Source organism: Channa argus, chromosome 3 (genome assembly GCF_033026475.1).
Source record: "Channa argus isolate prfri chromosome 3, Channa argus male v1.0, whole genome shotgun sequence".
Lineage (NCBI taxonomy): Eukaryota > Metazoa > Chordata > Actinopteri > Anabantiformes > Channidae > Channa > Channa argus.
The window spans coordinates 8,980,271-9,001,990 of NC_090199.1; the positions used below are offsets into that span (position 1 = coordinate 8,980,271).

At 41.5% G+C, this 21,720-nt stretch overlaps 1 protein-coding gene across 2 annotated transcripts in view; it reads right to left on the minus strand.

Annotated features, from left to right (window-relative positions):
- Positions 1-1,930: 1,930 nt before the first annotated feature.
- dchs2 (dachsous cadherin-related 2) overlaps positions 1,931-21,720 on the minus strand; it is a 28,514-nt gene continuing 8,724 nt past the window's right edge. Inside the window, exons 5-20 of one of the 2 annotated variants that reach the window (XM_067498385.1) lie at positions 20,299-21,327; positions 20,015-20,202; positions 19,393-19,492; positions 19,132-19,295; positions 17,753-18,596; positions 16,912-17,151; positions 15,093-15,227; positions 12,304-12,513; positions 11,034-11,894; positions 10,833-10,946; positions 9,911-10,122; positions 9,644-9,795; positions 8,863-8,993; positions 8,421-8,707; positions 6,596-6,737; positions 1,931-5,231 (exon numbers count right to left, since the gene is read on the minus strand). In XM_067498385.1, coding sequence (XP_067354486.1) covers positions 2,629-5,231; positions 6,596-6,737; positions 8,421-8,707; positions 8,863-8,993; positions 9,644-9,795; positions 9,911-10,122; positions 10,833-10,946; positions 11,034-11,894; positions 12,304-12,513; positions 15,093-15,227; positions 16,912-17,151; positions 17,753-18,596; positions 19,132-19,295; positions 19,393-19,492; positions 20,015-20,202; positions 20,299-21,327 — 7,412 coding nt within the window. In that variant the 3' untranslated portion in view covers positions 1,931-2,628. Of the gene's footprint in view, positions 5,232-6,595; positions 6,738-8,420; positions 8,708-8,862; positions 8,994-9,643; positions 9,796-9,910; positions 10,123-10,832; positions 10,947-11,033; positions 11,895-12,303; positions 12,514-15,092; positions 15,228-16,911; positions 17,152-17,752; positions 18,597-19,131; positions 19,299-19,392; positions 19,493-20,014; positions 20,203-20,298; positions 21,328-21,720 lie in introns of both variants that reach the window. The other variant, XM_067498384.1, reaches the window with a different exon arrangement.

Below are 21,720 nucleotides of genomic sequence, written 5' to 3' on the forward strand. Positions count from 1 at the left end.
GTGTAGCTCTACTTGAAATATGTGGAATTTGTACTGGAAATCTCATTCTACAAATCGGCATTACTTACACCTTTTTTTTTTTTTTTGTACCTCATGTATTAAACATAACCCTAAATTATTTTACATGTTAAAACTTCCAGTTTACCTCTGCTAAAATTCAGTATACTCAATTGGTAAATTAAGCGATGTAATGTTTTAACACTGCATCTGAAAACAGCTTAAGCATCAATTTATTGTTAAACCAGACCTGAGTGCTCAGCTTTTCCTGTGTCAAGTAAACATAACCTAAATTCCTCCAGAGGCTCATGTCACCTGAGATGCAACACAGAAACCACAGAAAGGCTTGTTTAGAGGCCAGTACATATCTCAGTAGAACACAAATGCAGATAAACATGAAACCTGGGCCGTGATGGGAACACAGCTGTGTTTTATTTGTCACCATGCCTCCTCTACCAAGAGACTAGATCATCAGATGATAATCTTCTTCTTGTTTTGGCGGAAAAGACGTTAAGGGATTGATGAGATCTCATCCTTAACCAGACTGACAAGTGTTGATTTCACACAGAGACATAAATTTTAAAAATTGAAAATCATTGTTTGCCTTAATATTTCTGCATCTCTCTGAAATTGACAACTATGTGCACCTGTGTAATCGAAAATTATTCAGGTCAACACAACAGGGGTTAGCTGCTACTAGAAATGTGAGGTCAGTTGGCAAAATAGAGTCACTACTGATCATTTGGTTTAAAATAAACCCCCTTTAACCTCTCTCTCTGTTGCATATTCATAAATTAATGTACTTATTTATAAATTTGTCTTCAATTAAATTACCACTGAACAATTCTGGGGAAATATAATATTAACATAATAAAGAAATATTCAACATAGTGACCAAGAGGAATTTAGGGTTAATGGGGACTTGTGACTTATTTTACCATGTTGAGCATTTCAGTTGTCAACCTCAAATGACAGCGAAATATCTAAAGTAGGTATTAAAATGAACTGATTTTGCCAAAACAAAAATCTCGGCCTTTGTATGAGTGCAAAATAATATTATTGTACTTGAAGTTGCCATATTTAGTTACCTGACTGAGTGACAGGCAGTACTTGATATACATCCACCACACTGGTCTTTACTTGAGTTACGGCAACTGTTGAGAGCTGAGACACAGAAGCTTGTTCAGTCAGATCACCTGATATAAAGGGAGAGATCTCTGCCATCACTGTGGAAGGCCAAGGGACCACTGAAATCACAAACACAGAATAGTGTGGAGCCTGTCGAAAGCCATTTGCACGGAGAGGAGCGCCTGGACTGACTCACTAAATAATTACTCACCTATGAGTGACTATATGCAGGACATACTTGGCTGGTATGGTTTGGGGCCTAGCTGTTTATTATCTTTAATGAAACTATCTGATAAAGACTTTAGTTCCACAGCTTCATCAGCTCATATGCTCCCTGAGGGTAGCACATTTGGATTAAGAGCAGACCAAGTGGAGCCAGTTCTTCGGAGAAGCAAAATTCTTAGATGCTCAGATCACTGTTCTCAAGAATTAAAGAAAGGAATGTTAAAAGTTCTCAAAATCCTCCAATTTAAGCAACTCTTACTGCTAGTCTGATATGTATACAGAATTGGCTTTTTGATTTACTTCATTTATACAAATTAGAATCATCAGACACATCGACTGTAAGATGTGGGCGATGAATGAGAGGCAGAAAAGCAGTGATGAATATTGAGAATGAGGTTTTTGAACACCAACAGGTTTTAAAACGGACAAAATCCTTGGATATGACATTGCTTGAGCCACTGATGAACTGATTCCGTCATTGTTACTAATCAGAGGAGACAGCTCATCAGTATTACAATTTTTCTAAAGTCAAATCAAAGCACGGTAAAACTCAGGAAATACTGTCTGCATAAAGGCATGCGACTGAAATTAGGATCTGTCCACGTCTGGAGGAATAAAAAAAAAAAAAAATGTTCGTCATGTGATTCTATTGGCCTTTTATTGGCAGAATATATTAAAAATGAGAGAAGCACAAAATAGCCTGAATTCACAAAGCTGGTTTTTATTATTCCATGAAGATACTTAACCAAAAAAATCTTGCCTTTCTTTGGTTATTAAAGTTAAATCAACCTTGAAAAAGTTTCCATTTAGAATCTGCAACCAAGTGCAATAACAGAGTGTTTCATTTACTTTACACATAAACATGCTTACAATAAAACATTCAATAATTAATGGCCGACTCAAACATCTGCTCTTATTCAACGTGCTGTATTTTAAGAATATAATAAAAAACTGAGTTCAGGCTTCTCCAATATTAGTTTTGTTACAGAAGAGTTATAAAATCACACTCTGTCTGAGTAGTAACATCATTTTACCTTCATATGAAAATTCTGCCTACGCTCCCCTGCAGGGGCAAACACAGAGATACGCAAGTCCAGGACTAAAACCTTTCACTGAACTGAAAAAGTCTGAGACGTTGTATTCTATTGACACAGAATGTTGTTAAACTCAAATCACGACCAAACTGTGCACTGTCCACTGTCCTTCAAAGTGTCTTAAAAACACTTTAGATGATTAACACAGAATTGAAAGTCACAGATAAATATGGATAAACCATGTCTACACATGTACTTCTGACTCCAACAGGCTTGCTGTTGGGGGTCCCGAGTCAAGTCTGATACCGCCCACGCCTGTTTCTGAGACAACCGGTGACGCACTGGGGGTTCTTATGGTGAGAGAAGTCAGTGAGGGGGAGAATGTGGGTGTCATTGCTGAAGGGGTGAGTCCTGTGTTCCTCGCTAACGGAGAATATGCATACTTGCGGTAAGAGGGCTTCCTGCTGAGGTTTGGCATACGCCCCAGCTTTCGTGGAGGTACTGTCCTGATGCCAGGCTGAGCCACACCTGTTATAAGAGGCGGTGGGTACATCAGACAGTTTGACTCTACTGCCAAGTCCTCACGGCCGCCTTGGAGCTCCTCATCAGGGAGCATCCCAATATCATTGAAGACAGAGGACAGAGTTTGGAAGCGTGGCTCCCAATCCAAAAGATAGTCCCAGCTGTAGCTGCCCTGCAGCTGCTCCTCCACAAACACCAGTGAAGAGAGAGAATCTGCGGATGCTTCAGAAAGGGGAGCATACCCTTTTATTCCCATGTTCTCCTCTAAATCCCTCACCCTAAGTATAGCAGGAAGTAGTCCCTCACCTCCTCCTTCCTCTTTAAAGTGGTGGAGGCTTTCTATGCTGGCCATCTCTGAGACGAAACATTGATTGGCTGATAAAATATTTTGAGGCCCTACATTAACAGAGTGGCAGGAGACATTATCCCCAGGTAAGGCAGAGTCTGGCATTTCAGTGGTCTCAATACCTTCCACGGATTTCTCCCTTTTACGACAGGGGTACTGATTAATCCACTTAATCTCCTGGTCCTCAGCTGTCTCGCCTTCGGCCGATCCACGGCCACTTGATTGTGACTGATTGCATGGATTTGATATGTCTCGCTTGGTCAACAAGATGCTGGGCCGTTTCATCTCCTGCAGAGATATCTCACTTTGTGTTTGACTATTGGATCTACCAAACGAGCCTGTGCCATGGTTCAAGTGCGCAGCAATGGCAGCGGCCTTTTTGATCGCTGCTTCTTTAATCTTGAACCTGAGCACCAAGCTCACAAAGATGAGGAGGACAAGGACCAATATAATTAGTGACACACTCAAACTCAGCATGTGAGCATTAAGAGGTACCCCAGTAAGTGCCTCTGCTGAGCTGGAGATATTGACGTAAACCAGGCAAGTAGTAGTCTTTGACCCTAATCGAGGACTACCTGCAGACACTACCAGCTCCACCATGTCATCATTGTCATGGCCTCTCCTGCGAAACACAGGACCTGACACAAAGATGGCACCCACTGTTTTGTTTATCGAGAAAGAAGGTGACAAGTTCACAAGGGAGTACTCCACTAGCCCATCTACCCCTCTGTCATGGTCCATCGCCATCACATAACCAATGGTCTCTCCAGGTTTGATGTTTTCAGGCAGTAGAAAGTGGTAGAACTTCTGTGTGAAGACAGGACTGAACTCATCCACTCCCTTGACGCTCACCTGTACTTTCACTGTAGCTGCTTTATCGCCTTTGTCTTTGGCCTCCACTACGAAGCAGTACTCACTCTCGCGTTCGTAATCAAAGATTTGTCTGGTATGAATGTCACCTGTTAGGGTGTCAATGGCAAATGCCTCTTTCCTCTCAGGGCTGCCACTGCCATAGTCCATGTAGCAGGAGGACAGAATCGAGTATGTAAGCTGCCCATAGGGGCCTAAGTCATTGTCAACAGCATGGATAGAACAGGTGTGGGTAAAAGCTGGGAGGTTCTCAGACACAGAGCAGTAAATGGTGGGAAACATAAAGTATGGAGTGTTGTCATTTTCGTCCAGCACTGTGATAAATACAACTGTAAATGCGACTTTGCGTTTTTCAGATGATACGCCACCGTCTGATGCTCGAATAGTAAGAGTGTATTTTGAGTCCTCCTCATAGTCAAGCGAGTGGTTAACAGCCAAAAGACCAGACTGAGGGTCGAGCTTGAGGTGGCCTTTGCTGTTCCCAGAGATGATGTCGTACTGCAGCAGGCCATTGGTTCCAAGGTCAGGATCCTGAGCACTGACCTGGACAAGCATGGCACCTACTTGGCTGTTTTCACTCACATGTGCATGGTATTCTGTGCTAGAGAAGACAGGAGCGTTATCATTGCAGTCTGTCACAGTCACCATAACAACAGCAGAACTGTTCAACTGAGGCGTCCCTCGATCCGAAACGGTCACTGTTATGGCGTAGCTCTCAGTGGTCTCTCGATCTAAAGGGTTACACAGAACAAGCTTTCCCACATTCTGCATCTGATTGTCAACTTGAATCATTTTTACATCTAAACAGAATCGCTTCTCCTCATTTCCCCTGAGGATGGCGTAGTCGAAATAGGTGTTCTCAGGGCTCCAGTCTTGGTCCTCCGCAGAGAGCGTCAATAGGGAGGTGTCTGTGGGGGTGTCCTCTGGGATGGTGAGGGTGTAGATGTCCTGGTGGAACAAAGGTGCGTGGTCATTGGAGTCCAGAATAAGCACGTCGATGGAGGTGACGGTGGACTGCACAGGATCGCCTCCATCTCTGGCCTCGACGAGCAAGTGGACCAGGTTGCCGTTTGTGATGGCCTTCAGAGGTTTATTGGTAAAAACAGACCCTGTAGAACAAAATACGCTCATAAGTAAATTACTTTCTTTAGCTGCACTGATCAATGTGTTTATTTTAGCAACAGATTCACTGAGGAATTGTCATATTGAGGAACCAACTGACTGTTCGCTTCCCTTCCACCCTTTTCTGCTGCAGCTGTTGAACTTTGATTCTTGAGAAGCACATTTATGTAGTTGACAATGATAACGGTTATAAAAACTTGATTTTGCAGCCAGTCAGACAATAAACGCTTAATGTTGATCTCATATTACAATAAATTGTTTACAAGTTAGAGAAAATTTGGGAAAACCCGACATCTGGTCTGAATAATAGAAATTAGTTTTACAGCTTTACATCAACTAACAAATACACAAACTGTCCCTGAATGTGTTTCTCTTCAGCATAAGAACTATTAAACATGTCTGCTTCTATGGCAAAATGTTGAGAGTTAAAGCACAATTCCTCTGTCGACAGACAATGCAGTCAACATCATTTCCTTTGTCATATTACTTAAATGAATTCCATGTGCAGACCGTTTGTCTGACCAATTTATTATTCCACTTTACTGCGACTTAAGCGTTTCTCCATCATGGTTTTATTAAATCTGTGGGTTTGTTCAAAAGCAGCATTCTTCATTGATTGTGGAACATATAGGCATTAAAAAACATAGCAACAAGCACCAACTTAAAATTTGGAAATTTAGTTAGAGAGTGCGAGTAAATGCCAATTCAAATTTCATTCGTTTCCATCACCACAACATAGGGCAAATACATATCTGATGCTAAACATTGGTCTTCAAGCACAGCGGGACTCATACGGTAAAAAAAAACTGGCCCCTGCTGATGGCTTGCTTCCGGCTCTGTAGGATCTACAGTGTCTTCTTTCTTGGTTTCAGGGATTTTTAAAAGTAAGATAATAGGCTAGGCATGGGTCACCTCAAGCACTTTTAATTGCCTTGTCTGCTGCTTCTCTCTCAGTCCAAGAGGCTCAATTGCACATCTAAGACTTTAAAAATATAAGCAATGGAGAAATACACTGCCATTGGAAACTACCAGTAACTTCTCATATTGTAGGCTGAGCTGCTCGTAACAGGACAAATACTTTCCTCATGTCATTTTCATTGGCTTGTGCGCCTTAACTGATGCCAGAAAAATGATTTTAATGGAGAGAATAAGAGCGATGAATTTAAAAATCGGACCACCAGAAAGTCATAAGTCACGAATCTTTCAAACCTTAAAAGTATCTTTTACAGAACAATATAAAATATTTTAGAGTTTATTTTTCTTTCCTCCAGTGACTTCTCAGCCTTTTCCTTCAGGCATTTATATCGAAGCTATTGGAGTATTTCTTTTCCATCAGTCAAGCTGTTCTTACCATTTTCTTCCTGGATGTAAAAGCCTTGTAAAGGAGATGAAAGTAGTCTGTAGCTGATGATGCCATTGAGTCCAGAGTCTCTGTCAGCGGCAGACACTGACACAACTAGAGTCTCTGCTGTGACCAGCTCTGACAGCTCCACCTTGAATAAATAAAGAAACAGTCACATCCTCATTCATCACAAACATCCAGTCACTCATGATTTTACGGCGTAAAAATTCTGAATAAGGTATGTCACTAAAGTTTCCCCTTGTAGTATCAACCCCAATTTAAAAACAGTAGGGACGATTTGAAAAATGTAGAACAGAATGCAAAGATTTGCAAATCTCATCAACCCATAATTTATTAACAATAGAACATAAGCAACATGCCATATGTAGAAAATTAGACATTTTAGCATTTCATGGAAAATATTAGCTCATTTTGAATCTGATGGGAGCAAAAAAGTTGGAACAGGGGCAACAAAAGGCTGGAAAAGTAATTGGTTTAAATTAAAAAAAAAAAAACAGAGCAGAATTGACAACTAATTAAGTTATTTGGCACCAGGTCAGTAATATGATTGAGTATAAAGGAGCATTTCAGAGAGGCAGAGCAAATGTAAAGATGGGAAGAGCTTCACCAATCTGTGACAAACTGCTTCTAAAAATTGTGGAACAATTTCAGAAAAATTCTCCCTAACGTAAAATTGTAAAGACTTTGAACATCCCACCATCTACAGTATATAATATCATCAAAAGATTCAGGAAATCAGGAGGAATCTGTGTGAGCAAGGGACAAGGCCAAAGGTCAAAACTGGATGGACTCAATTTTCAGGCCCTCAGGTGGCACTGCATTAAAAACAGGCCTAATTCTCTACTGGACATCCCTGCATGGGCTCAGGAACACTTCCAGAAATCACTGCTGTGCAATCAACAAATGTAAGTTAAAGCAGTATCATGCAAAGAAGAAGCCATGTGTGAACACGATCCAGAAAAGCTGCTGTGTTCTTTGGGCCAAAGCTAATTTAAAATAGTCTGAGGCAAAATGGAAAACTGTGGTCAGATGAATCAAAATTTGAAATTGTTTTTGGAAACCACAGATGCCCTGTCCTGCAGACTTAAGAGGAGGGGGACCATCCAGCTTGTTATCAATGAACATCTCAAAAGCCTGCATCTCTTATGGTATGGGGGTGCATTAGTGCCTATGGCGTGGGCAGCTTAAACATCTGGAAAGACACCACCAATGCTGAAATGTACATAGAGGTTTTAGAGCAACATATGCTCCCATCCAGTCAATGTCTCTTTCAGGGAAGACCTTGCATATTTCAGTAAGAAAATGCTAGACCACATACTGCATCCATCACAACAGCATGGCTTCAGAGGAGAAGAGTACGGGTGCTGAACTGTCCTGTCTGCAGTCCAGACGTTTTACCAATAAAAAAAACATTTGGCACTTTATAAATCAAAGAATCCAGCAACAAAGGCCCAGGACTGTTGAGCAGCTAGAATCCTGCATCAGACTTAAATGGGACAACAATGCTCTCCTTCATCTCCAGCAACTGTTCTCCTCACTTCCCAGACATTTACAGACAGTTGTTAAAAGAGGGGATGCTACACAATGGTAAATATCCCCATGTTCCAACTTTTTTGAGATGTGTCGCTGCCATCAAATTCAAAATTAGCTAATATTTTCCATGAAATGGTAAAATGTCTTGGTGTCATCATCTGATATGTTGTTTATGTTCTATTGTAAATAAAATATGGGTTGATGAGATTTGCAGTTGGTATATAGTAGAGGTCCTTTACTGTATAGACTGTACTTCCAAATCTGTACGAATCATCTATACCTGATAGGAGACCTGGCTGAAGACAGGAGCATTGTCATTGACATCAAGCACTTGAACACTGAGCTGTCCACTGGTCTGGTGGAGGGAGTCAGACACCCAGACTGTCAGAGTGTACTCTGTCTGCTCCTCATAGTCGAGGGCTCGTGTGAGAGTGACCGCCCCAGTATATCGGTCGATAGCAAAAGGAACATTGGTGCTACTGTTGTCTGAAAAGCTGTATGTGATTGTTGAGCTCAGGTCCACGTCATTTGCGGTGACCTGAGTTACCATGTAGCCTGCTGGAAGATCTACAGAGAAAGGAGACAAGACAGGAGCTCAAAAAACCTGATTACCTGATTTAATTTCATCAGAACTAAATTCCTAAATTTCAGTCTTATTCACCAACAGGTGTCTCAGAATATCTGATAGAAAGCAGTCAGAAAAAAGCCGGGTTTGATCTTACTCTCTGCTATAACCACAGGCTCCATGGGGGGGATGGCAGGACTGTTGTCATTGATGTCCACCACTTGGACCCTGACAGTGGCCGTGCTGCTAAGTGGAGGGTTCCCCCTGTCTGCTGCCTGAAGAACCAGCCTACAGTATCATGGAAGTGAACAAAAGATGGCACTTGATGGACATAGTGTATTGATGTTGCCAGTTTGGGAAAAAAAACTTGATTGTCAAATTTTTGTTTCGTTTTAAGATTAAAAAGCTGTTGACTGTTTTGCTAAGCCATATTAAATACTGGTAAGAAAGTTATACTAGCTTGATTTTTACCTTTTTTTTTGCCTTTGTCAGGAAATATTTCAAACATCTCTCTTATAAAGTGAAGTCAGTGCATGACCATAATGAGACTGCAGTATTAGGATCAATGGTAAAATTAATTAAATCTGGAAGTTGCAAGCTGCAACATGAGAACATCAATGCCAATGTACAAGTATAACTTATAACAAAGAGGAAACAACAGTTATTTTATTAACATTTAACTACAACCCCAGTGACAACTTTGTTAAATGGCAACAAAGCAATTACTACTATAGGTTGATATGATGAGGTGTTAGAATAGTAGGATTAAAATACTGAATGCAGAAACTGGAAAGAAAACCCCAATAAAATGCTATAACACAAGTTAAAGGATGGGACTTCTAACTATGAACTATTTTGTTAGAAGCAACAATATTAATCTTACTACATAAGTAGCCATTCTTAAATTGTATGCAGACTAAAAAAAAAAAAAAACATACTTGTATGAGGGAGTGATCTCACGATCCAGAAAAACATTGGTAGCAAGAATCCCGCGCACCGAGTCCAAAATGAATGCTTTATTATGGTTACCGGACACAATGGAGTATTCAATCTGTCCGTTCATCCCACTGTCAGCATCAGTTGCAAACACCTGCAGAAAATAGAGAAAGTGGTCACTATTAGGGAGCTCACCTATTATCATAATAGAAATATATGATACAGTGATGATTCCAGTGTCAAAGAGGACTTAAAAGTTAAGTCTATACCTGCATAACATAGGTGTTGTGCACTTGCCCCTCCAAGACAGCTGTTCTGTAGCTGCTGTGTTCAAACAGTGGTGGGTTGTCATTGATGTCTAGCATGGTGATGACAACCTTGCAGTGAGCTGTCTGCAGCGTGCTGTCAGCCAGCACCACCAGTTGGATGTGTGGGTTCACCTCAAAATCCAGACAGTGGTCTTTCTGCACCCGGATTTCGCCTGCATGAAGCAAAAAGTAATTAAACTGTACTGCAAACAAAATTTGTAGCCTGTTGTTTTTCAAAGCTAAAGTGGACAGTGGTACTTCATAAATGACGGCAACTTTCTATTGAAAGTGTGTACACAGGGACACTTCTAGGTTCAAGCTTTTGAGGTACTTCTCAGAAAGTATTTAAGTCTTTTGTCCAGTGGCAGCTGAGCTAGAAGAGGGTAAAATCAGAAATACGATACAAATAATTGTATAAAACAAACCAAATGCACTGGATATAACAGTTTTGTTTTTTTTCCTTTCGGCTTATCCCATGAGTTTGTTTTGTCCCGTGAGGTTTTTACGCCGGATGCCCTTCCTGACGTAACCCTCCCCAATTTCTACCGCGCTTGGACCAGCACTGAGCAGCTGGGGATGGGAATAGGCTGTTGGGGGTTCAGTGTCTTGCCCAGAGACCCTTTGATATATAGCTGGGACCGGGGATCGACCACTGACCCTGTGGTCCATGGACGACTGGCTTACCAATTGCACTACAGCCGCCCACTGGATATAACGGCAATGAGGCCTATAAATAAAAACGTTTTTTCTCAATACTTAGAGGAAAAAATCAAAAGAAATCAATGAGTGAAAGCAAATTTTTAGCATAATTTAAATGATGAATCATGTTCCTGCAAATATGTGACTACTTTTAGCTCATAACCAGTAAACTGAACTTTCTTACCGCTGTGACGGTTAATGGAGAAAATTTGATTCTCGTTGCCACTAAATATGGTGTATGTGATTCTTTGTCGGCTGTTGGTTTGATCATTGGCCTCCACTTTTGCAATCCAAGTTCCTTGAGGAAGAGAAAGTGAAACGGTGGATGAGGTTTTTCACAGTATCAGTGAAACAACAGAAATAGCAGCACTAAAACACACTGTACCAGCTCTACTGTTCTCCTTCACAGTGGCGTTGTAGGCTTTGTTTGTGAACTGCAGTCCTTCACGTTCTCCCTTCAGGTGGATAAAAACAAGGCAGGTGGAGGTCAGAGCGGGATGCCCTCTGTCTGAAACTACCACATGCAGCTTCCTCCCGGAGAAGCCTGCTCTAACTCGTCTCCTCAGTGAAATCTCCCCTGACTCGCTGTTTATGTCAAACAAGTTTTCCTCATCAGACAAGGTAAACTCTATAGTCCCGTTCTCACCCTGGTCGCCATCTGTTGCCATCACTGTGGTAACGATCTCATTAGGAAGAGTCCTCATAGAAACCCACGTGTTTATGGGATTCTGGTCGCAGAGTGGCACGTTGTCGTTAATGTCCTCCACCTGCATGGTCACAGACACCACAGAGCTCAGTGGTCCTTGTGAGCAGCCATCAGTCGCCACAACTCTGAGCGTGTACTGAGCCTGGTGCTCTCTGTCCAGAGCCCTGGTGGTGCGGATCACTCCTGTGAAAGCGTCCACTGAGAAGACTCCCTGGCTGCTCTCCTCCATCAGTGAATAGGTGATGTCCCCGTTTGATCCCTCATCCGGATCAAAGGCATTAACATGTAGGACCTCAGCTCCTGGAGTTAGGCCTTCGCTGACGGAGGCGTGGTAGCTTTTACGGGTGAATGAGGGGATGTTATCGTTCTGGTCCAGCACCACCAGCTGGATTTGGGTGGTGGAGCTGAGTGGGGTGGGACCATAGTCGCGGGCCTGAATAATGATTGTATAGTTCTGCTGTTCCTCGCGGTCAAGGACCTGTGTCGTGCTGACAGCACCTGTGTGACTGTTGATGGTGAAGCGACCTCTGTAGTCCTCACCTGATGACAATTAAGAGATGAAGAGTCACCAGACAAAATAAAATAAAAAATAAAAAATAAAGATTTTTAATCAATACCTTTGCAAATTTACCCATAATTTCATCCCTTATGATAAAACTGTACTAAGGCAGCAGTGAAACCAGAAAACCCACCGTCACTGCTATGGTCAAGTTTAAGATAAGCAATCACACAATCAACTTTATGTAATCGGGGACAAATGTTAGCATTTGGTTAGCCTGGCGTGAATTAGTTTGTCTTGCCTCATTGGTCTTTATTTTCACAATGTTCATTTATTTCCAGATCTACACTGTTAACATGAGCATAACCTTTATTACTAACGTGAATTATAGCTAATCTACAAAATGCAATACAAATATATAGACATAAAACAAACTATCTATGTTCTTACCCATTATGGAGTAGTGTATAGTTCCATTTTCTGCGTGATCTGGATCAGAGGCCTGAGCGTTGTGGACGACCCCCGGAGGGAAGTTTTCTGGCAGGCTGATCTGGAAGGAGGACTGCATGAACTCTGGAGGGTTGTCGTTCTCATCTAGTACAGAGCACAGCACCGTGGCCGTGCCCGAAAGAGGCCGAGCGCTGCTGTCACGAGCTTGGACTGGGGATAGAAAACAAAAAAGGTTTGCGGTTTACTAATTTTGGTAGAATTTTAGATGATAACCTTTAAACCGTCACGGTCGTGTTAAATCCGTGATCTTATTTCTTCTAATATAATGGCACAAACTTATAAAAATGTAAAGTTTTACTGCTAAGCAACGATGAGTAATGACGGGCTGTTTTCATATAGACTACGAGTCTACGCTAACATGGTGAAACCTGTTGACATTTCATAGATAATGTTTACTCAGTTCACCAACTTAATGAATGAAAACCAGAAGAATATCATAACAGCAATTTGGGAAACATGAATGTCTCAACACAAATTGTGTGTTTGTAGCAAAGCATGAGCAGCTATTTAACTGAAAGGCAACAATGTTAAATGGTGGAGTTGGATGGATAATCAGAGGGTCCCCAAAATCAGTGGGATTGATCCTCTGGAAGCAGCACAGCTTCTAAATATCAAGTCAATCTATTAAATAATCGGTGAGAGATTTCAGAGGGTATCAGAGAATTGGACCTGGCTAAAAGTGAAGGAGTTCTGTTACACAGCTTAAAGGGACCAGGAAATAATATCATAGTTCAACCACAAAATACTATTACTATAAACACTCACTGGCCACTTTATTAGGTACACCTGCACAATCTAATGCAATCCAATACAGCAGCTCTGCCATGAATTCAGCTTTTACAATGTTAAAATTTTCAGAAAGGTGATAATTCTACTCAAAGTGGGTAGTGGAATCATACTGTGATATAAAATAAGGGGTGGTTCACTCCAGTATGACTCCACTAACAACTTCAAAACAATGCAAAGTGTATGGAAATACAATACAGTTTTGCTCAGACAATAACCCAAAGTTCTTGGCTCCATTCCTCCTGTCTGACAACTGCTTACAGTAGGTCTGCAGCAGTACCGACACTGATGAATGAAAACAAATCCTGTCAACATGAAGTATACTGTGACAGCTTTTAATATTCGCTGAAAGTGGGTATTTTCTTTTTCTTCCAAATTCATCTGTAGCCAGAGAAAATCCCCATAATTAGTTTTTTTTCCCCCTTAATAGACCCCATTTGATACTGGCACAACGTCAAGACTTTCAGGCTTTGCTGTTATTACATTTTGATATTAGATTTAACTGTTATACTTACACTCTGGGCTGTACAAATATTAGGATAAAACATCTGAAAGCAGTTTATCACAAAAAATAAATGTTCAATAGACTCAACGTAATTACTGCATTCGCCTATAAAGGAGCGAAAGCAAACACTTTCAAAAAGGCTGGGGGTGAAGCGGCGCCGTCAGAAAAGGGTTACACATACTGTACCTCAGCCCTGTAAAAGTCTACTGTTACCTTTTGCATAAATCACTCTGATGGATATTGCTTCATGCAAAAAGCAGACCTTGAATTCTTTATGACTCTGGCTGCTAATCACAACAATAGAGAAGGTAGAGGGAAATGTCTCTGTTTAATTGAGACCATAAATGACAGCGTCTATGTTTTATTTGAGCTACTTCTGATGTCTTTAGATATTAGATATTTATATAACGCTGCAGTAGGAAGACCTGAGCCAACAACTGACATAAAAGTGCAGCCAAGCAGGAACATTAAATTGTAGCCAAGTAGACTATTACAATATCATTTGTAGCAGTGGTTTTATGTCCAGTGTCACTTAAGTGACATTTTTATTATTTATTATTAACTTTTTGTCCAAATCCTTAGTCAATACCAACTTTAAACACTGCCAGCTGAATGTGGCATGTGATGATCAGTACCTGTACATAGGAGTTTCCACAGCACCTCTCCACTTTATATGAAGTTTTGGAGCATATTTCTAGTATTACTTTTCATGCGGTATCCTTAGGCAGTAATTCGATTACACAAGATAAATACTCAGTAAGAACACATGACTGTAAACATTAGCACTGTCCTCATTACCAGCAGTGGCAGAAAGACTTCAAACAATTGAGATGCAGCAGTGGACACAGCTAAATCGAAACCCCCCGGACTAATTGTCGTATGTAGTATGCGTTTTATTCTTGAAAGTAATTCGCAAATGCTGCTACATGAGTAGGGTCAAAATAAAATAAAAAAAGCATCAGATCATAGAGCAAAACAGATTCAACCTACTACTAGTGATCACTACACTAGACTCATTTTGGATTAATAACTTTTTTAGAGACATAATGCTGTTTGTATGAGTTTACAGTATGTTCAACTCTGATCTCTCTCACAAAAAAGGTTATAATATCTGGTCTTTGCTGTGCGATCCTGCACCACTACTCATTTCAGCTTAGCTTGTAGTTGCATTCATAAACGTTTAGTTTCAGGAATTTCAGGCAGGGTGGGCAGGTTCCACTAAAAACGCTCTGTGAAAGCCTTTCATCTCAATGTCGATTTGTTCTTGAGCATTTCAACCGTGTTTCTGAAATGAGATGAAAACTGTTGTATTATTTTATTTCTCACCGGAGCAAGTGTACGGAACACCACAGATATTGAAGTTGTCACCTTATCAGTGTTCTAGGTTTCCTACAGACTTAAGCTGTGAGTCTGCAGTGAGCTTGTTTGTGCGTCTTACCTCGGAGGGTGTAATGTTGCTGCTGCTCTCTGTCCAGGTAGGAGGTGGTGGTGATCAGCCCGGTGTAAGGGTTGATGCTGAAGAGCTCGTAGCCGGGGCCAGGCAGCAGACTGTACCACACCACTGCATTCTCCTCTGAGGGGTGGTCATGGGAAGTTAATCTGAACACTCTTATAAACCGCAAAATAATTTTTTTCATTTTAAAGAGTATGAGGGAAACAAAAAACCCACATGTGCAATACTACTGTAAATTTTCACTGTTTGAGATATCGCTTAATGTATTATAGTCAGGTATAATATCGTCACTAACTAGGATTTTATGTTAAATCCTTTAATTTAGCTTTAGAGCTAATGAGCAATGTAAGAAAAACTATATTATATTACATTATGTTATATGTACTGGATTACCTTGGTTTCTTTATTGGTATGCAAAAAAATTCAACCTTAAAAGTTACACATCAGAAATCTCAGCACTAGCAACATTTTAAAGGTTTGTGCTTCGAGTACATTGTTACTGTGCACAGGAAATGTTTCATTTAAGTTTATTGCATGACGAAATCTTGTTGTGCTCGCCAAGTCCTAACGTAAAATTCTATGAAAACCGTTTCCCGAGAACAGTTTTTCTTTTAAAAATCCCCCTTAACATGGGAATATGTTGCTCTATAAAGTGAAATCCAGAACATGCAAAGGTGAGCTGTCACACTCGCTGATACTGCACATGTCCTCTGACGGATTCCAACACATGGAAACTGGATACAGAGACTAACACAGGCACAAAACAACGGCCATCTTTGGGGAGCATTGGGGGAAGAGCAGCACAAATGATAATCAAATAAGACTGGTGGGAGAGCAGGCTGAGCTGCCAGACGAGGTGATTTGAGGAGGCAGATGAAAACACGGGGCCTATTGGCACAGATGGTTCGGATTAGGGAAATCATCATGAGACGGGACCTTTAAAATCTCCCAGAGGAGCTGTGTGCTTGCTGTTCTTGGACAATTCTCACCCCCAAGAATGTTAGTTCATATCAAAACCACTCCTGTACGGATTCTCCCACCACATGTCCCGCACCTCCTGTGTTTAAAAGGACTCGTACTGTCAACATGACGAGACGAAATGGGATTGAGGAGGCCCCGTGCACCATGTGTTAAAATAAACAGGACCGATGTGTAGATTTGTGAATGTGATTAGGGTTCAGATGAATGGAATTTGCTGGGAGTTATGGTGGAAGTGGCACACGAGAAAGACACAAATGGAACAACACTTGAGGGGGGGAAAAAAAAAAGCAGGGGTTTGGTTTTAATCAAACCGCTAACAGAGTGAAACAAAACAGACGCTAACCTTGATGCACTGGTGAAGTTTAACCAAAACACAGCAGGGTGAGCTGCTACTCAACAGCATTTTGTCATGCAGTACTAAGACTTTAAAAAAATAATAATAAAGAGGACTGCTCTACTTCTGCCCAAAAAGAGAAGACAGCTGTGAAAAAACAAGACTATTCAATTCTTTTCTATATTTTTAATAGCCTAGAGCATCCTTGAGCATCTCAAAGGCTTTGCCCATTGGCTTTATTTGGCATTGTTCGGTGAATATTCAAAGAGTATTTGTGTAAAAGTTGTCAGGCTTTACAGACACATGTCAGTGCTGCCATCTAGGCACTTTGGAGGGATACTACCATCTGCATGTGCACCGGGAGATTATTTCAGGCAACCCCTTCAGATGCAAAAAGCATATTTTTTTTAAAAATTTGAGATTAGTTAATCATTGCGGAACAGTGCAAAGTAAAAAAATAAATAAATAAAAAAATCACATTGATTTTACCTGAATCCTTATCAATGGCAGATAACCTGACCACTGGTTCTCCAGGGTCTCTGTTCTCTGCCACACTGGCATTGTAGACGCCCTGACTGAAGACGGGCGGCTGGTCGTTCACGTCCCCCACCTCTACTGTCAGAGTCTGCGTAGATGAGAGTGAGGGCAGGCCGTGGTCCACTGCACGGACGGTCAGACGGTGGAAGCGTTGTGTCTCATAGTCCAGAGGGGCAGAGAGAAACAAGCGGCCTGAAGAATATGGCAAAGCTTGAATATGAAGGCTGTTGTATTTCTTGGACAATACAAATAATTTGATAATACATTTAAGTTTGTGTTTACTGTATTATTATTATTACAGTCTCAGGTAGCGTGTGTAAAAACACTAATTATAGTAACACAAGTGCTGTACAAGTAGAGTTAACATTGGTACCACATCACAGTAATACGCTTTAAAATTGCCTCAAATCTGTACATTCATTAATGAGTAAACTTCACATCCATTAGTAAACTACATATTAGCATTATTAGCATAACGATATAGATTTTTAATCCCCATTTCTATCCAATGGGCTTCAATAAGATTTAATATAAAGTATATACACGACCCTGAGAGCTACTGGTGACAAAGTACATCTATTAAAAGAATATGACATTTACAGGAGTAAAATATCCAACAAATTGCTGCTTAAGTCCAATCAAACCTCACTGGTGAGACAACAAAAAATAACTAAAGACTTCTCTGCTCCTCTTTGCTCCTTAAACACTTACAACAATGTAATATTTTGTTTTGTAATGTTAATAACGTAGACAAATATCTTAAAATCTTTTGACTAATAGTTAAAAACCTCACCCGTTTTCTCCTCCAGTGAGAAAAATCCTTTCTTATTTCCAGCTATGATGGCGTAGGAGACCACACCGTTTTCACCTTGGTCTCTGTCTATGGCCACAAAATGATGCAGCAGAATTCCCACTTCTGCATCCTCCATCACCTGAACCATGACCACTGATATGAACACTGGACGGTTATCGTTCACATCCAGCAAAAAGACCTGAGCCGTCACTGATGTCTGTTTCTGTCTGTCCTTTCTCTTTGCCTGGTCGGTGGCTGTCACGGTGAACGCAAAGCTCGGGGTGGTCTCGCGGTCTAACGGTGCTGATACAGTCAGACTCCCAGTGTGAGGGTTGATCTGGAAGGGGAATCGTGAAAAAGACCCACTGAGTTCCGGGTCAAAGGTCAGAGTGTAGTGGAGGGCACTGTTAGGAAAGGTCCCATCAGCGTCTCGTGCATGGAAAGCAAACACCAGTGATCCGACTGTGGCATCCTCCCTCAGTGCAAACGTCACCAGTTTATCAGGGAACCAGGGCGTGTGGTCGTTTACGTCCTCCACCATCACGCTGACCAACACAGACATGTTCGCTCCTGGAGCGAGGCCGACTTCTTCGGCTCGAACCATGAAAATGTACTGCATGGCAGACTCGTAGTCCAGCGGCTGGTTGATGTATATGTCACCAGAAGAGCTGTTGATGCCAAAGTGAACGCTCCCGTCACCCTCGGAGATTGAATAGTGGAATTTTTCTTTATCAGACACACTGGCAGATCCGATAACAGTTGCCGGTTCTGTGTCCTCTCTCACTATGAAGCGCCTCACAATTTGCTGGTCAGCGTGTCCGTACAGGGCCTCAACTCCATGAACCTGCAGATTAAACAAGTGCAGGCTTCTACTGTTTGTTTGTACAATATCACACAGAACATAAACTCGTTCACGACAAATTACAACAAGTCAAAACACGCGAAAGATTTAAAAATGAAACACATTATGTGTCACCTCATGTTTTAACACTTTCATATAAAACCCTTTGAAAAAAAAAAACAATGTTTCCCCCTAGTGCAAAAGGTAGGTACATGAAAACATTTAGCTTACTTTTTTGTAGCTGTAAAAATGTGTTATATACAATGTACTTTGTAAAATAAACTTTAGCTTACGCATGATAATCATCACTTTGTGTTATTATATAAATAATGCATCATCATGATTTATTTTCTGCTATCTATGTAAAAATGTGGCATGTTTTTGTTGTTTCAGCGATGTTTCAAAAAGACTTTCATGGTCAAAACCTCTTAAAGTTTTTGGGAGCTTGCAATATTCAGTGAGCAGATACAAATAATCTGTGCATGAATCTCATATAATAACATTAGAATCATAGTTTGCAGTAGAGTGAATGCAGTACCTGTACATGAATGACTGCAGTGTCCTGCTGAGGTGTGGCTCCGCTGTCCTTGGCAGTTACTTTAAGGGTGTAATAGGGGCGAGCGTCCCAGGTGAAAAGCTCTGTGGTTCTGATGTCGCCACTTTCACCGTCAATCTCAAAGTGCCAAAGACCATCTTCATCATCTTCTAGATCGAGTAAGAAAAATAACAAGTGATGATTCTCAGGAACTCATGGGGAGGTTACACATGAAAACGAACGACTCTGTGCAGCTTTACTTACCTGTGAGCAAGGAGAAGGTAACTGTTCCATTTTCTCCTGCATCCAAATCTTTGGCAAACACGTTTGTTACCAAGGCACCTGATGGTAAACCAGACCATATCTGCAATGAAGACAGGAACATGTAAAGTTTGAATAACACTGGATTTTAAAATGACACTGTAATGTCACTGTAATGGGGTTTAGTGTCTTGCTCATGGACACTTCACCAAGAGGACATAACAGGAATTGGGAACTAAACAAAGCTGCCCTTGGCCTAAGACTGTGACTCAAGAGGTTATTTTGCTATGTCACGCAGTAGCATCTTCCATCCAGAAAACAATGCTGTCAATAATTTCTATTTTTTGATTAACTTTCATATTACAAGGATGTAAACTGAAAACCCATTTTGTCAGTAAAAACTCTGTTTTGGAAGGAGCTAAGATGGCTTCTAGATGAGTATGTGGTGGAGGATGTGAGGCCAATGTCAACACTTAAACCCTATTGGTTTCAGGGAGATCATTAATCACATTCTGACCAAGTCGATTGGATAAGCAAATATCACCTAACTTGCATTGTGACAGTAACAGCAACAAACTAAATGTAGCAAAGTTTCACTGGACACTTTGAATGGATTCATTCTTACCTGCACACTGAGCTCTCCGTTTGCAGGCAGGTGTGTAAACTGAGGTGTGTTGTCATTGACATCAGTTACTAGGATGTGAACGGTGGCAGTGGCGTTGAGACGTGGGTGACCTTGATCTGTAACCATCACCTTCAGGCTGTGCTGGCTGTGCTGCTCCCGGTCCAACGCCACCCAGTTGATGATTTCACCTGCATTGGTGCAGATAAGGCAAAGCAAATTAAGGGTGATCAGCTGCACAGTGAAGCACAATATGACGGAATTATTCTTAACGTGAACTCCTTTACCTGTTTTAGCGTTAATGCGAAAGAACTTCCCATCTGAGAGGAGGATGTAGGATAGCTGGGCATTTTTCCCAGAATCCAGATCAACGGCTTTGACTGTTCCCACCAGGCCTTGAGGCAACGACCCCTCTGACACAGTGAAGTAATAAACCTCACTGCTAAACTCTGGGGCGTTGTCATTGATGTCCAGCACCAGCACTGTCACTGTGGCTGTGGCTGTAGTGTTCGCCAGCGAGGCTTCACTGGCTGTGGCCAACACTCGAAAACGATACACTGATTCTGCCTCATAGTCAAGGTTGTGGGAGAGGTACAACCATCCCGTCTTTGGGTGAACCCGAAATGGAGCAGGAGGGAAACCAGCCTCTACTTCCAAGGAGTATGTGAGGCCCGAGTTCGACATGTGCGCTCCTCTGCTCAGGTGCGCCCTCACCTGGATGACCCGAGAGTCTTTGCGGTATCCCTCACCTATCTCTACCTGGTAGACCAAAGTCTCAAACGTCAGGCTGTCTTCAGCAGCGGTGTGGTCTATGTTGACTGTGAGGGTCAGCGTGGAGCTCAAGGAAAGTTCTCCTTCATCTTTAGCCACAACTTCTAGACTGTACCTCTGCTGATGATCTGCCTGTAAACTCTGATTTAACACAACTGTCCCGAAGTTGGGGTCAACAACAAAGGTGCCATTTCTGCTACTTTTCAGGAAATACTGCACCTTCCCATTAGAGCCACTGTCATAGTCATGTGCATGAGCGATGAACAGCACAGTTCCTGGAAGAGTGTTTTTGGAAATTGTGATGCTTTCACTGTGTTTGGGGAAAACAGGTGCGTTGTCATTTACGTCGGCTATAGTGATGTTGGCCTGGGTGATGCTGTAAACTGGAGAGGTGTCTGTGTAGGACTGAAGAACCAATAAGGCATATGGCTGCGACTCATGGTCCAGAGGTTTGATGTTGCTTATCAGACCGGTCTTCGGATGAACTGAAAACAAACCCTGGGGGTCTCCAGAAGAGATTCGGTAGGATACAGATTCCATAGAGTCTGCGAAGAGAAGAAGAGTTTTATTGATAGATGTAGATGTACCCAAAGTGTTCGGCATGCAGACAGTTTTAGTTTAGGGTTTCACGTTTCAGCCTCTATTCCCAAAATAATGGAGGGGTATAGGATTTTGTTAGTGGTGCTCACAGAAAATGTCCTACTGTACCTGTACACAGTGTCTAATGCACATTAATCTGCATAGTACACAGTTTTTGTAGTTAGTATACAGGAAATCAACAAACTTTGCTATTTAATGCTAACACGAATTATAATAAGTAAACTACCGGACTCTAAAATGTAAAACTTGGGAAACTGGAAATAAGGTCCTTTAAAAGCTCACTCACAAAGCAAATGTTGTTCAGTAAGCACGCGCATGTTCATGAAAACTCATTACAC